Genomic DNA, 17262 nt, shown 5'->3' on the forward strand with positions numbered 1-17262 from the left:
TACATGTTTTTCTTTTTTTAGATTCAGAGACTCCGGCTTCTGTTAGCAGATAATGAGACAACAGACAGAAAGTAAGCAGAAACACAAGTATTCAGAGTGAAAACAGGAAGTGTTAGAAATACTCAGCAGGTCTGGCAGCATTTGTAGAGAGCGAAAGAGTTGAGTCAGTAACTTCCCAGCTCCCCAGTGTCGAATTGGGGGATTACATAAGAACATAAGAAATAGGAGCAGGAGTAGGATGTATTGGGGAATCCCATTCAGAAATTCCCAGATAAGGGTTTGTATGGCAAACTTCCTTTCACCCTGCACCGGGAACCATGTGCAAATATGATTGAAATTGAAAACTCTGAATGGTTCTGGCTGAGTTACACAAATAATTTGCCAGAAAAAAGTTAGAAGAATTGAAACCTCTTCTAATTTCTAAATCCTACCCACTTATCTTAGACACTTATCATCTCCCTAGCGTGACAAGGACCTTTAACTTACCTTGTTTATGGCAGCTAGTGCCATAAAAGAGAGGCATGTCCTCCTCCAACTTGATGGAACTGCACTTCGACGCTCAGTGTCAGGCACAGGCTGCACTGCTTGGATCTCACCCAGCCTCACAGGGAAGGTGGGGTGAGAAAGGCTCTGAGAAAAATTAACATAAGCAATTGGGCATAGAGTTGCAATCTGACTCTGTGGCATCAGATTGTCACACCGACAAAGTTATGACCAAATGTTTCAAGTTGAATATGATTTCTTCAGGACCTCTATGCTCTTCTAAAGAAGTCATATTTAACTTGAAATATAAACTTGTTTTTCTCTCCACTGATGACATGCTGAGTGTGTCCAGCATTTTATGTTCATGTTTCAGATTTCCAGCTTCCGCAGTATTTTGCTTTTATATATTATTACCAAAATATTTGATATGATACTGGGGGAATCAGTGCCAGATTAGTTGGTGAAGGCAGTGTGTCAGTGATCCAGACAGATCAGTCTGCACTGAACTAACACATCTCAGCCATTGTGAAGCCACTCTGTTCCCTGGTAGCAGTAATTCAAATGATCCATCACAGACAAAGTATTGGACCTTGATGTCCTCCATACTTAAAAGACCTACTGACACTGACTATCTAGGGGATGCAGCAAAAATATGGAAAATTTCTGAAAACGTTTTTTAGGAAAATAGTTTTAGGGCTTTTCCAACAACTTAAAAGAAGAACACACATTTATATAGAACCCCATTACAGTTCTTGTGATGTCCCAAAGTACTTCATATCTATTGCATTAAGCTTTAAATTGCCTACTCTTGTTATGTAAACAAACAAATGAGCTGTTTTAGCTCCCACACATAGATAAGTGACCATTTCATCTATTTTTAATTAAATGGTTGAGGTAGAAACATAGAAAATAGAAGCAGGCATAGGCCATTCGGCCCTTCAAACTTGCTCAACCATCCATTTTGATCATGGCTGCTCTTTGGCCAAGGCCACTGGAAGAACTCAATGTTCCTATTCAAATAACACTGTGGAGTTGTTCATATCCATTTTTTGTCTGGCTGTCATGGAATTTAAGAAGAAAATGCATGGAATGTGAATTACACTGGTTTGGCCAGCATTTATTGCCCATCCTTAATTGCCCTCAAGAATGGCAGCCTATAGCAAAGGGTCTTCCCTCCAACACAAAAGGAAAATGGAAACAAAAAGATACAACTGCATGTTAACATTTGATTTATGACTCATAATTAGCTCTGTTTCTTTTCCTGTAAAAGGTCAAGAGCAGAGAGCAGAGAATCACAGAAACAACAGAAGGTGCTCAACTCGACCATCCTCAGATTATCCAAAAGCCTCAAACACCTCCAAGAGGAGAATAAATCTTTGAAGATTGACTTGGACTCTGGAGCATCTGGCACAGCCCAAGGTAGGCATTGTATGGCATTTTACTATTTCACCCAACAATCACCATATGAGCTTTCAATTCTTTTTATTGGCAGTTGTTAGCAAAGGCAGCATTTGTTTCCATTTTTAATTCCTTTGAACTGATTGGCAATTAAGAATCAACCACATTGCAGTGGGCGGCATCGTAGCACAGTGTCTCGGGTTTGATTCCAGCCTTGGGTGACTGTCTGTGTGGAGTTTACACATTCTCCCTATGTCAGTGTGGGTTTCATTCAGGTGTTTCAGTTTCGTCCCCTAACCCACAAATGTGCCAGTTAAGTGGATTGGCCATGCTAAATTTCCCCTTAGTGTCCAAAGATGTGTGGTTTAGATGGATTAGCCATGGTAAATGTATGGAGTTACAGGGATAGGGTGGAGGAGAGGGCCTGGGTGGGATGCTGTTTGGACGGTTGGTGCAGACTCAATGGATTGAATGGCCTCCTGCACTGTAGGCATTCTATGGATTTATGGTTCTGGGGTCATATATAGGCCAGACCAGGTAAGGATGTCAGATCTCTGTGATCAGATGGGTTTTTAGAACAGATTTTTCAAATTCAAGTTTCACCAGCTACTGTGGTGGGCTTTGAACCTGAAATCTGAGAGCAGTACCCTTGGTCTTTGGATTACTAGTTCAGTGACAATACCGCCACCACATTCCTTACTTAGTACCCTAGCTCAAGCATTGCTTCTGCTGGTATAAGTGATGTCCTTACAACCTAACAAGTGCAGGTTCATTTTCCACTTAGTGCTCCTCCTGTTGGTTCAGCTATGCTGCATTGTTGGTGCTGGACAATAATGTATTTTAATCTGATATGATAATTCTCAACTCCACTTTCTCGCCTTATCCCCATAACCCTTGATTCCCTTACTGATTAAAAATCTGAACATATTTAACCCAGCCCCTACAGCCCTCTGCAATGAAGAATTCCACAGATTAATTACCCTCTGAGCGAAGAAATTCCTGCTCTTCTCTGTCTCACTCTGAAATTATGCCTTCTGATTCTAGACTCCCCCATAATGAGAAACAACCCATCAGCATCTACCCTGTCAAGCCATCTGGGAATCCCATATATCTCAATCAGGTTATCTTTCATTCTTTTAAACTCCAATGAGTAGAGGCCCAACCTACTCAACCTCTCCTCAAAAGAAAATCCCTCCATACTGGATCAACCTAATGAACATTCTCTGAACTACCTCCAATGCCAAAATATCTTACCTTCGATAAGGGGACCAAAACTGTCACGGTATTCCAGGTAAAGTGTTACTAGTTCCTTGTAAAATTTCCCAGTTTTATAATCCATTCCCTTTGAAAATAAAGACAATTTTTCTACTATTCAATCAGATAATTCCATCCACAGAACTTGATTTTGTGTCTCTTGATGTCCTTGCTTAACAAAAACCAATCAATTTCATTTTAAATTTTTTTAATTGACCTTCAGCCTTATCGTTTTTGGGAGAGGGTTCCATAATTTCAATGCTTTAGTGTAAATAGATGCTTCCTGACATCACACCTGAATATCCTAGTTCTCATTTAAAGTTATGTTCCCGTGTTCTAAGTTTCCCAGAGAAAATAGTTGCAATTTATTTACATTATCAAATCTTTTAATCATCTTAAACAGCTCTTAAATTTCTACATTCAGGGAAATACAAGCCTGGCCTATGCAAGTCTACATTATAATTATGTAGAATTTACAGCACAGAAACAAGTTATTCAGTCCAACTGAATCAATGCTCTGTGTCACTGCTTGTGCTCCACATGGACCTCTTTCCACCCGCTTCATCTGATCTCATCAGCATATTCTTCTATTTCTTTCTTTTTCATGTATTTAGCTAGATTTGCCTTAAATGTTTCTATGCTATTTGCATCAACCACTCCTCATGATATAGTATGCTTTATTCTAATCACTCTGTTGGTGAAGAATGTCCTAAATTCCTAATTAGATGTATCAGTCACTATCTTGTATTAAGACCCCTAGTTTTGGTATCATGTACAAGTTGGACCATCTTCTCTATGCCTAGCCGATCAAATTCTTTCATGATCTGAAAAACTCTGATGTCACCCCTGAGTCTTCTCTTTTCTAAAGAAAATAGCCCCGGCTGTTACAAGAATGATACCAGAATTCTGTGCAATATCAAACATGAATGTGTGAATACATTCTATTAAGTTCCCGTAACTGCTTTTCAATCCTTTAAACTTTTGTTATCAGTGTCATGCACCCCCACAAAGTATTCTGTCAATCTCTATATATGTTCCCTTTCAGGTTATAACGAGTGGAGCAAACAGAGGCTGGTAAGGAGGGTTGTGGAGCTGGAGAAGGTGAGCGTAGCATGGTTAAGGATTCAGGGAGAGTCAGTGACATTTAAAGCGTAAATGTGTTACTGGGGGAGAAGGTACCATCTGCCAGTGATACCACTTATTTCTTGAATTTCACAGAAAGTCAGCGATCAGGAATTAGCCTTCTCGCCATCCAGGGCAAATAGCAGAACCACTGAGCGAAAGCGCCCACAGGCTAAATGCACCATGGACCAAACACAGCAACAAGAGGAGCAACATGTCGACCAACAACGGGAGTGTGACCGCCTTCAGGAACTAGTGAAGAAACTGAAGGAGGACCGCAGCCATCTGCAGAATAAACTAGCAACCAGGCAGTGAGTATCTTAGAGACCATTCCACAGACCTGAGCACAATACCTAGGCTGTGACAATCCCAGTACAACACTGAGGGAGTGCTGCACTATCAAAATGGCATAAAATGCCATTTTTCAGAATAGTGGGTGTCAATTTAACATTTCCTCTGAAAAATGGCACCTCTGATAGTGCAGCACTCCCTCAGTACTGTATTGTACAGCAAATGCATTCTCCCTGGTGTTCTGAAGGATAGAACTGGAGCCAATCTTTACTCAGTCTAATGTTAATTTACACAGTGAAACATACACCTCTTAACTTAATTATACTGTCAGTTTCTGTGAGTATCTCTTTATATCAAGTGAAACCCCTTCATTGACATATATATGACACAATTAACAATAGTAAATACTTATCCTTCATCCAACACCAAGAAGAACATACTGGGGGCTATTTTCCCAGCCTGCTGTGCTGCATTAGCAGTGCAATGGGCCAGGAGACATCAGCAGAGGCTGTTCAGTGGGCTCCCTGCTGATGTCACATGTCTCCAGACCCCAGAATTCCCAGAAATTGGTGTGAATTTAAATATTGAAATTGCGATTTCCATCTTATTAATGGGCCTGGGCCTGAAGTCTCTGGACCCATTAGTGGTTCACTCCAACGGGGTTTACAACAACCCCCATTAACAGGGAGGTGGCAGCCCGACCCTGCTGGAATGAAGGGAGGCCATGAAGACCCCCCGGAAGTTAAGGATAAAGCCCATGGTGCAATGTGGCAATGCCCAGGGGGCACCTTGGTACTGCCCACCAAGCATTGGGCAATGCAAGAAGGTGGGGCCTGTTATGGGGGCAGGGCCTGTAGGAATGGGGGTCCAACTGCAACTCTGCATAGTAATCCATGGTAGAGGGAGGGAAGGGGCTGATCTGGGCTGGTCAGCAGAGGGTGGGTGGTGGGATGGCTGTCGGGGCTGCAGGGGGGGCCAGCAACTGGAGGGGTTGAGGGTTTGTGTGGTAGCAATGGGGTTTGCTGTGCTGGCCAGCGATTGGGAGGCCAACAGTGCGGAGCTACTGTGCATGCGCCGATCTCTGCAGTGGTTTGCTCAGCGCTATGCTGCCGGCCTCTTCAGCGGGAAAAGGCCCCGTCCCTGGATTTTCCACCTGAGTCTCCCTGAGGTACACAGTGTGGGAGATTTATTTTGAAAATCCAGCTAAAAGAAACAGTGGGTGTTACTCTCGTTTTTAATGCGAATTCAACACTTAGAATTTTTTTGGGAGAATCCCGGCCATTATATGGTTACTATGCTGCTTACGGCTGTGGCAAATTAGCTGCCACGCTGCCTATGTTACACTCCAAAAAGTAACGCACTGGCTGTTAAATGCTTTGGGATGACCTGAGGTCATAAAAGAAAAATAATTTTTTTTTAATGTATAACACAGTTGGTGAATTTCCACGCATTTTCCTTGAGGATTGGAGGAATGGGGGAGTAATGAAAAACACTTGGGAGTGGGATAATTGGTTTATTTTCTCCTCCCTATTCAACCAACTCAGTATTTGTCTGTTTCAAGCCCTTTGGGCTGGATTCAAAGCCATTACCAAAAGATGTGAGGACTTCATTTGAAGCAGGGCTGCTGCCACAGTTGCTTCGTAAAGTGAATACATAATTTTGAAGGCAGGCAAGAACCCTGAAGAGTGTGCATCCGCTCTGCTGAATGTAGATTTAATTGCCTTCCAAGGTGTTGGTGTTACACCCAGAAAGAATCTTCCCCTTGATCATCCAGGATGACCAGACTGCGTTCATAAAGGACCGGAATTCATGCAACAACATCAGGTTATTCAATATCATTAAGGTCTTTCAAAAGCAGGCATTAGATAGTTCAGTGATCTTGTTAGATTCAGAGAAATCTTTTAATCAGGTAGAATGGAATTGCATATTCAATACATTGCAGAAGTTTGGTTGGGAGGGGAGGTTGTTAAGTGGATACAAGCACTTTATAAAAATCCACTGGCGGCAGCTCTTATTAAAGGGTATCAATCTGATAATTTTAGTCTTCAGCAAGGGACTAGGCAGGGCTTCCCTTTATCTCCACTATTATTTATCTTAGTTATTTAGCCCCTTGCAGAGGCAATTTAGACATGATCCTTTGGTATTCAATGGAGGAAAGCAACAGAAGGGGCACAACTTTCCCAGCCTGCTGTGCTGCCCAAATAGCGCAGCGGGCTGGGAAGTATTAGTGGGGAGGGCCAGTAGCAAGGGTCGCGACTTTCCCAGGCTCCTTTTTTCAGCGTAATTAGCCTTGCATTGGAAATCAGCACGAGGCTGATTACCGTATGGAAATTTGTATTTCCATATCATTAGTGAGCCTGGGACAATGTCGTTAAGATTTCTACCCCCTATCAGGAGAGGTTCCCACCACTGGGAGTTAAGGCTGGTCCCCATCAACAGGAACCAGGCAAACTCACCCCACTGGTGGGGACAGAGGCCATTGAGGCCCCTCCAGGAGGTCGGGGCAAAGGGGTCTATCAAAGGGACCTACATCATTGGTCCTCCTTGCTGAAATCGTGGATGGGGTGGATAGCACTGATTAAGATAAATGTGCTGGCACTGTCTACCAGGCATTGGGCAGTGCAAAGGGGATGGGGCCTGAAGGGGCAAGGTCTACTGGGGGCAGGCTGATTGGTGGTGGGGAGAGGGTACCTGCTGTGCACTTGGCATATGGGATCGGTGGGAGAGAGAATGAGGTGGGTAGCCAAGGCTGTCCATGGGGGAGGGAGGGTATCAGGGGCATCAGGCTGGCCATGGGGGAAGATCAGGCTGGCCATGGTTGTGGGGAGGGGTCAGGGCTGACATCAGGTGGCAGGCAATGTCAGATCGACGCATGTGCAGTGGTCCGTTCAGCACACTGATGACAGCCTTTTAAGTAGGATTAGGCTGCCATCCTCCCTGCCTTACCAGCGGACTCTGTGAAGCACAGAGTGCCGGAAATCCATCTCACTGAGTACACCCAAAATCGGGCAGGAAAATCTCCTGTTTTCCCACCCATTGGCTACTTAGATTTTTTTTGAGAAAATCGCCACCCCAAGACCACTCTCTAGTAAATGACGTTGCTATTTGTATTCATGCTTCTGTTCCTGCTATTATCGATGTTATTTGTCAATTCAGTCTCCTTATGCTATAAAATCAATTTTATGATGTCTGAAGCTATGTCTGTGGGAAGTCTTAGATAGAGACTCCATCCCCTTTGCTTATTTCGCTTTGAGATGGTTCCCTTCAGGGGTTACTTATCTGGGCATTTTTGTTACCCCTCTCTTTCAGAGACAGAGGTATGGGGCAAACTCCACACAACTCTCCCCCACCCTTCTTAATCTGTCTATCAAGTGGGACTTGCATCATTGGTCCTCCTTGCTGAAATCGTGGATGGGGTGAATAGCACTGACTAAGATGAATGTGCTGCCTAGGTTGTTATATCCTTTATGGATTATGCAGATCTTGCTTTCTGCTAAGGTCCAAAAGTTCTTTTATATGGAACAAAAAGAAACCTTGCTTCAAATTAGCCAAACTTCCCAGTTCAAAGGTTGGGAGGGCAGGGCATTAAGGGTGTTGAATGTTAAAATGTATCAGTTAGCCTCTCATCTTTGATTCTTACGAGAGTGAGTTAGAGGGGATCCTTCCTCCATTTGGCTCAGTATTGAAACTAGCCAGTCTATGTACTTTTTAAAGGTCCTGTTGTTTCTTCAGGACTTCAAGGCTGTGCCTGTCAAGTGTGAAAATCCTACAATAATTAACACTGAGAGCATAGAGGATGGTACATGAGCTGGAAGGGAGATCTGATTTAACTTCCATTCTTTCCCATCTAGGGCAATCCAAGTTTCTGCCAGGCCTCATGGACCGTGGTTTTGATACCTAGAGCGATGGAGGTCTTTGCAGGCTGGGTGATATGTTTACTGGTGCTTCTTTGTTATCTTTTGAGCAACTATGTCAACAATTTGATATCCCAAGCTGCTCTCTTTTCAAATAACTCAGAGACTTTATCCTTAAATGACATCTCTGCACCTTAATTCTAAAGTTGCCGAGGTGGAAACTACACACGTTTTTGGTCCTGTGTCAAAATTAAATCCTATTGGTCTGGCATATTTAAGTAGCTTGAGAAGATATTTGATAGAGCCTTGGAATCCTTTATTTTTAATTCTGGAGCTCCCAGATAAAAAGATAATCAACATTAATGAAAAAAAAGGCTCAATAATATCCTAACATTTGCAGCATGGAAGAATATCCTCTGCCCCTGGATTAACGATGAATCTCCTTCAGTTCACAATTGGCATAGAATTATCATGGAATGTATCCCAAAGCATTTAATCCAAATTGGATGCATTCCCAAAAGCATTGGGCCCCTATCTCAAATATATAGGTTCCGTAATATCTGACTAGCTCCTGCAAGGTTTTCCATAAGCTATGTGGTACAGCCTTTAACATGCTGCATGTGAGTGTGCGCACCATTTTGCCATGTTTTCCTAGATTTATCCGCTTTTCTCCCATCAAAATGGGTATAATGAACAAGCTGAACCAGCTATATTGGTGTCCTCCTGTCTTTTTCTGCACTTATATATGGACAAATAATCATCCTGTACTGTACCAGTTCTGATGATATATTGTGTTATTTGTAAAAATGGACAAACTCCAATAAAAATATACTTTTTAAAAGATGTGAGGACAGTGTAATCCGACCTACTGTGTTTGTACTTTCTACTGACTCCCAGCTATATATTTGCTCTGCAGCACTGAAGTGAAGCAACTGATTCAAGAAAAGTCAGATATGGAAAAAGAGCTGCAGAGACTTAGGGCAATTCGAGCTGATAAACCCCCAGAGGAATACAGGTAAGTGCACTCTTTTAAACAGGATCTTTCTAATTTAGAATATCCTTTAATGAATTCCCATTAATTGAGTACATTCAACCAGAAGCTCCTGTTGGGAACATAGGAATTGTTAGATGATAAATCTACCTAGCCTGTCACTATCCTGGTAGCCTCATGGTACAATGATAATGGAGTTCATTTTATCATAGAATCGTAAAACACAGGTGGCTATTAAGTCCGTTGTGCCTCTGTTGGCTCCAATTAGCCTAATTCCCTTGTTTTCTTCTCATAACCCCAAAAAATGTTCCATTCAAGTATTTATCCAACTTCCTTTGAAAATTATTATTGACTCTACTCTACTACCAACCTTTTAGGCATTTCCAGATCAAAGTAACTCACTACGTAAAAATATTCTTAATTTCTCTCTTCAGATCCTGATTGTGGAATAATTACAACAACCAATCTCTATTTATTAGTCTACTAAGACTAAGATATGAGGTGAGGAAATGCTTAGTGTTGGAGAGCTTTGAGAACCATTGGTCCTGTTCCTTCCAAACATGTGACACATTCCAGACATCTGAATTCAAATTACTTATAGTCTTATCCCAAAATATTATTTTCTGTAAGAAACCTCATTTGTTTTTGAATGAGTCAATACTATGAGTCAATCGTTCTCTCTTATTCCTCCCAATCTGCTTTAAGGCTAGCTCCCATTCTAAGCATGCTTATACATTAGCGTTTATTAGCAGAGGGTTTGAGATTATGAGCCGTGGGGTTATGCTGCAACTATACCGGACATTGGTGAGACCACGTTTGGAATATTGTGTTCAGTTCTGGTCACCTCACTATAAGAAGGATGTGGAAGTGTTGGAGAGAGATTTACCAGGATGCTGCCTGGTTTGGAGGGTAGGTGTTATGAGGAAAGGTTTAGGGAGCTGGGGCTTTTCTCTTTGGAGCGGAGGAGGATGACAGGTGACTTAATAGAGGTTTATAAAATGATGAGGGGGATAGATAGAATGGATGTGCACAGACTATTTCCTCGGGTTAGAGAGTGGTTGGGGTGTGGAATGCACTGCCTGCTGTGATAGTGGAGTCGGACACTTTAAGAACATTCAAGCGGTTATTGGATAGGCACGTGGAGCACACCAGAATTATAGGGAGTGGGATAGCTTGATCTTGGGTTTGGACATAGCTCGGCACAACATCGAGGGCCAGAGGGCCTGTACCTTGCTGTACTGTTCTATGTTCTATACCATGGGATTAGATTATTGTCCAATTTCCAATTCCACCCAGTGCAATCTTTTTTTCATTAGTGAGACATAGGTGTCGCTGGCTGGCTAGCATTTATTGTCCAACCCATTTGCCCTTGACCTGAGTGGCTTGTTAGACCATTTCAAAGGCAGTTAAGAGTCAACTACATTGCTGTGGCTCTGGAGTCACATGTAGGCCAGACCAGACAAGGATGGCAAATTTCCTTCCCTAAAGGACATTGGTGAACCAGATAGGCTTTTCTGACAATCGATAATGGTTTCATGGTTATCAAAAGATTCTTAATTCCAGATTTTTTTTTATTGAATTCAGATTCCACCATCTATCATGACAGGATTCAAACCCAGGTCCCCAGAACATTAGCTGAGTTTCTGGATTAATGGTCTAGCGATAATACCACTAGGTGATTGCCTTCCCCTAGGTGATGTGCACAATGCTGAATCAGTCTCAGCGCTAAGAAAGGGGACCTGTGCATGCATTGGACAACAAGATTTAGTCAACACAGAGACCAAAACCAGCTTATTCCATAAATATCTTGGAGCAAAGCCATGCAGCAAGCCTGTGCAAATACAGTCATCTTGTAGAAAGATCATTAAACCAGTTTTGCCTAAGAGCCTTTTCTGAACAAGAAAAAGGAGTGAGCTGAATGGTATCCAGAGTTATACTAAACCTGGGATTGTAATCACCGAATAATCAATTTTAATCTCCTATTGCAATGGGAATGAAAACTTGATCTGTCCTGTGCTGCAGGAGGGAAATCTGCTGTCTGACAGAAAATGTAAAGCAATTGGAAGCAAAGTTGGAAGTTCATCAAAGAATGAAGCAGCACCGCAATGACCTTGTTGAGGTAAAAATGGAAAGTGGGTTTCTAGCTAAGTGGGAATGGAATGATGGTGATAGGAAGTATATTTCTAATGACATCTATCATGACAGCAGATGTTCCAAAATATTTTACAGCCAATGAAGTACTTTTGAACTTTGTGAAGTTCTTGGGACAGAAACTGTTATTATATTCAGCCAGAAACATTTAGAATTAGAATTTCACAAGCTGTTAAACATAAATGCTTTATCTCTTCCTAACAGATTCCGTCTGCTGTTGCATGTGTGTATGGTAACCTCCAGTGGAGAAAATGCATAATGCAATTTTCAATGTACTATAAAGTATAGTCACTGCTGTAATGTAGGAAACTTTGCAGTGTAGAAGATGCCTGCTGACTAACTCAGCTAATAGCACATGTTATCATAAATCTCAGTATCATTAATCCTGATGTGCACAAGAGAGAGAAAAATGACAAAAGTGGGTTTGACTGGCTATGTAATGGTTGGCACATCAGCCTGACCTCTCAAAATTGATGCAACACTTTCTAAAGCTTTTAATTTGATCTAATGCCGAGTATTTTTTTGTAACAAAGCGATCTTGCGAAAGACAGATAAATACAGATGCATGCCACATTGGGCTTTGTATGTCACTGAATTTACAAAATGACTCCATGAGTCTGTGGAAATTAACAATACTGTCATTTCATAGGGCTGCAACACAAGCAATCAGTCCATTGTGAGTTTGACCAAGGATCATTGGTCCACCCAGGCTAATTCTGCGAGTTACAGTCAGCAAAAACAGGAGAGCGGCAAAGAACAAGCAGCAAAAACAATCCAAAAGCACTGGCGCCAATATCGGAATCAGGTATAAACAGATCGCAGACAAGGCAGGAGGTGGGGGGTCTGATAACTCTCATCTACAGAGCTATGAAATGAAGGAGAATATAACCGGATCTCAGTCTCTCAGATTTCCAAAGATGGACAAGTTTCACTGAGCTAATGATTCGTAGCTGGATTGTACTAACCACATTATTTCAGGCAAGGCAAGGAAAAGATGAGCTGGGCAACGTTTTACTTTCTCAGTTCAGCCCCAACTGAATTAAAATCATAAGTACAAAACCTGACATTCCTGACATGTGGACCAGAATTCTCCCATCCCGCCTACAAATTGGAATTTTAGTGGCCGGGTTGTGGACAATGTGAAACCTCATTGACAGTCAGGTGGGAATTTACAGCTTTTTGACCGGCACGGCCGGAGAATTCCGCCCATAATTTCCAGTAAATGACTAGCCTTTGCCTTTAATGCAGTTCTTTTCTCCCCATCAATTAAAATAATTGCAGCGCAGACAAGCAAACTCTTCCCTCTCAAGTACCGTACTGGTCAGGTGATTTCTTGAAAAGACATTGCTGCTCCCAGTCCAATGATGGACTTATGACCTTTTTGAACAAAAGTCCAAATGTCCAAACAATTCCCAATTTCAAAAGAAAAATGCACTTATGAAGATATAGGACAGAATTTTACAGCCACTTTATGCCCATTTTGTAGCAGGAAAATGTCATAAAATTGGACATAAAGCAATGATTGGCTACAGTTTTCGTGACTGGCGCAATTTTATGACATCCTGGTGTGGTCAGCCTTTTGCCGGAAATGAGTGAGAGGCTGATTAATTTATTAAAATAGTGATTTGCAGATGTTTAGTGAACAAGGCACTCAATCATCTGGGCTCACTTGTCTTTATGGCCTTGCCAGGAGAGGTCCGCTCTGGTGAGGAAAACGCCTGCTCCCCATTAGTGGGGAAACAGTCATGTTGGCCTCACCAGTGGAACTGGAGGCCATTGAGGCCCTGGCGAGACTGAGTGCAAGGTTGGGGTGCCCTTGGACAATGCTAAGTTGGCTGTGCCAACCTGGCACCTGGGCAGTGCCTGGGGCTGAGGTCTGTGGGTGGCAGCGCCTTGGGCTGATGGGGCTAGGGCCTGAGGAACAGGCCAATGGGTGTGGGATCTGTAAGGGAGGAAGGGCCTGCTGCTGCTCTACATGTGATTGGTTAGGGAGGGCAGTGAGTAGTTGGGGGGAAGGAGAGGATCCACGATTGGTCTGGACAGTGGGGCTACGATCAATCTGTGAGTGGTGGGGAAGCTGCAGGACTTGCATCTCAGGCTGTGGGCTTCCGCGATTGTGGGAGGGGGGTTTCTGCTTTAAGCTACCTGCAGTAGCAGGGGTCTGACAGCCCTCTGTCTGTCTGTCAGATCCCTGCTACTAATAATGCACATGTGCAGCATCAAAGTCTGCACATGCACAATGCCTCTCTCTACAGGCTGTCTGGTGAGTTAAACCCCACCTACAGTCTTTCTGGCTAGAAACTGACCAGTCCATCTTTTTAGAGACAGAGTGCATATGATTGGGCATGAAAACTTACCCAAAAAATGGATCTGGAACTCTTCCATTTTCAGAGAAGCTGGGCATTTTTAAAAAATCTCGTAAAATTCCACCCATAGTTTCCCAACAATGGTGATGTTGATTGAGAGATCACTGATGACCAGGAAACCAACATGCCTTCTCTCCTTCGAATAAGATATTTTTCATCCATATGAGAGAAGAGATATAACCGTGGTTTAATGTCTCATCTGAAAAACTGACCTCTGGAAATGCAGCACTTCCCCCAAAGTTTCATTGAAGTTTTACGCTCAAAACTTCAGCTTGGAGCCACAAACCTCTGACTTAGAGGCACAAATGCTACCCATTGAGCCAAGCTGACAGTATGGGGGAATGACAGCATAATCCTGAGTTCTGATAGTCCAATTAAATAACTAATAACTTTCTGAGTATAATTTTTCATGACAGAGGAAGATCAAATTAAAACAAATTGTGCTGAATTGAGTGGTACTTCTGCCACTATTGCAAAGTCTTTTCCTCAGTGTTTTACAGGAATGATAAGCTATAACAATCAGGAAAGACTGAATATGCTGGGGCTTGTCCCTCTGGAAAAGAGAGGGCTGAGAGATGACTTAGTAGAGATTTTTCAAATTGTCAAATGGTTTATTAGGGAGCTGCAGTATGTTTTCACTTGTGCAGAATTTGGAAACTTTACAGTAAATCTACTCAGTATTTTTAATTAAGAATCTCAAAGCATAGACGTGATTCATTCTTGTGAATCTCTGAATAGAAGGCAGCTTTACGTTACTTGCTGATTCCATCATTCACAGCTTAGAACAATTGTATCTTGATGTTTAACATTTGACAGTGATGGTTATTATTGCAATGAGGGCATCAGCACATTGTGATAGTTATGGGTGAAGTGTTTTTGGGAAGCTTCTAGTTTTGAGAACAGTTTGGCCCACTTTATAAGCAAGTTTCAATTATGCCCTTTTTCCCCCCTTTTCTTCCTTGTAGAAAGAAGACGCATACATGGAGGAGGTAAGTATGACCCCATGTGAAATAGTGAACAATATATTAAGTAATGTCAAAATTTGTAACTTGGCAAAGTGGCAAGATAATAAAACTTCAAAACTTTCAAACCCTCCACCTCCCTTTGTCTGAGAATTTTTACACAAAATTCAGGTATTTAGTATCAATGAAAGTGACAGATGTCAAGTGATACTAAATCCCTTACACTACTCTGAACTCAATGTGTCACATCAGGTATCATGACAGAGTCACAATGTGCAGCATCGCACAGCAGTAGAACATATGTCTGATCCTGTACCCAGCTGAGCTCCTAATTTAAGCCTTGCATCTACAAAGAGGCACCAAGGGGAGTCCATCCATTCCCTACAGGAAAATAAAGTCTCAGTACAAGGATGTAAAGCCACTTTAATGACCCAGCCTCTTCTGCTCTCTGTGGAAGAGAATTCCACAGACTAATGAGCAAAAAAATGATCCTCATCTCGGTCTTAAATGTGAGACCTCTAATTTTTAAACCATGACCCCTAGTCCTAGACTCTCTATCAAGGGGGGGAATCACCCTCTTGGCATCCATGTCAAGTTCCCTCAAGATATTGTTTATTTCAGTAAGATCCATCTTGTTCGTACTTCTAAAGTCCCATGGACAAACGTCCAACCTTTCAAGAGTAGACAATGCAAACACATGGTCTCCTTCAACCCTTAGCTGATCCAGAGTGGAAAACCTTTACTCTGTCATGGGTGTTAGTTTTGTGGAAACCAAGAAAATTAAATAAAGTGAGTGATTCTAAAATTAAAGTCGGATATTTAATTTTGTACAGTACTTTCTAGATAAAAAGAGTACAAAATAATTGGTCCACAGAAAGATTTATCATTCCCGTGTAGCATGGACAAAATCACATGATGATTTTTTTTCAAGGAGTCATTGCACAGCCTAGTATAAAATCATCCAAAACTATTGGCATCAGGTCTTAAACTGGAAAAGACAAATTTATTTGCTCCCGAGGCTAGTTTAACCTCATTTGAATTCTTCTAGCGTAGTTGTTTTAAAGATACCTTTACAAAGAACAAAGAAAAGTACAGCACAGGAACAGACCTTTCAGCCCTCCAGGCCTGTGTCGATCATGATGCCCCAACTAAACTTAAAAGAAACCTTCTGCCCTTAACTCGGTTCATATCCTTCTATTCCCTCCCTATTCATATACCCATCCAGATGCCTCCTAAATATTGCTAATGTGCCTGTTTCCATCACCACCGCATTCCAGGCACCCACACTCTCTTTGCGAAAAACTTCCCCCTGCACATCTCCCTTAAACTTTTCTCCCCTCACCTTGAACCTGTGCTCCTTGTAACTGTCACTTCCACCCTAAGAAAAAGCCTCTGACTATCCACCCATCTATGCCTCTCATAATTTTGTAGACCTCTATCAGATATCCCCTCAATCTCTGTTTTCCAGTGAAAACAGCCCTAGTTTATTCAACTTCTCCTCATAGTCAACACCCTCAAGACCAGGCAACATCCTGATGAACCTTCTTTGCACTTTCTCCAAAGCTTTCACATTTTTCTGGTAATGTGGTGACTAGAACTGTATATAATGCTCCAAATGCCATCAAACCAAGGTTTGATATAATTGATTTCCCCAACTCTTGTACTCAGTGCCCCAGCTGATGAAGGCAAACATGCCATATGCTTTCTTAATCAGCTTGGCCACCTGTGTTGCTACTTTTCAGGAACTGTGGACCTGCACACCCAGATCCCTCTGTACGTTTATGTTCTTAAGGGTTCTACCATTTACAATATAATTCACACCTAAATTTGATCCTCGAAAATGCATCACCTCACATTTGTCCAGATTAAACTCCATCTGTCATTTCTGTGCCCAAGTCTCCAATCTATCTGAATCCTGTTGTATCCTCTGACAATCCTTGGTACTATCAGCAACTCCACCAATCTTCGTGTCATCCACAAACTTACTAATCAGACCATCCACATTTTCCTTCAGATCAGTTTTATATATGACAAACAACAGAGGTTCCAGCGTTAATCCCTGCGGAACACCACTAGCTACAGATTTCCATTTTGTAAAAACACCCCTCCACCTCTACTCTTTGTCTTCTAATACCTTCCAAGAACCAACTTTAAGTGAACAGAAGTACTAATTTACTCAAGCATGGTGACATAAACATTGGTTGCAGAAATTAAGATATAGATCAGCAATGATCGAATTGAATGATTAAATTGAATCCACCTTCTGGGACTTACATTGACCAGAAATTGAACTGGACCAACCATATAAATACTGTGGCTACATGAGCAGGCCAGAGGCTAAGAATCATGTGGCAAGTAACTCACTTCCTGATTCCCCAAAGCTGTCCACT

At 42.1% G+C, this 17262-nt stretch overlaps 1 protein-coding gene across 1 annotated transcript in view; it reads left to right on the top strand.

Annotated features, from left to right (window-relative positions):
• LOC145355182 (IQ domain-containing protein E-like) overlaps window positions 1-17262 on the top strand; it is a 38581-nt gene that overhangs the window by 6145 nt on the left and 15174 nt on the right. The window contains exons 3-10 of the mRNA XM_080207095.1: window positions 22-71; window positions 1754-1902; window positions 4181-4236; window positions 4354-4568; window positions 9319-9417; window positions 11416-11512; window positions 12194-12349; window positions 14876-14899. Of these exons, the coding sequence (XP_080063221.1) occupies window positions 22-71; window positions 1754-1902; window positions 4181-4236; window positions 4354-4568; window positions 9319-9417; window positions 11416-11512; window positions 12194-12349; window positions 14876-14899 (846 nt within the window). The remainder of the gene's footprint in view (window positions 1-21; window positions 72-1753; window positions 1903-4180; window positions 4237-4353; window positions 4569-9318; window positions 9418-11415; window positions 11513-12193; window positions 12350-14875; window positions 14900-17262) is intronic.

Source organism: Carcharhinus amblyrhynchos, chromosome 18 (assembly GCF_965287045.1).
Source record: "Carcharhinus amblyrhynchos chromosome 18, sCarAmb.v2.hapA, whole genome shotgun sequence".
In the NCBI taxonomy this organism is placed as follows: domain Eukaryota; kingdom Metazoa; phylum Chordata; class Chondrichthyes; order Carcharhiniformes; family Carcharhinidae; genus Carcharhinus; species Carcharhinus amblyrhynchos.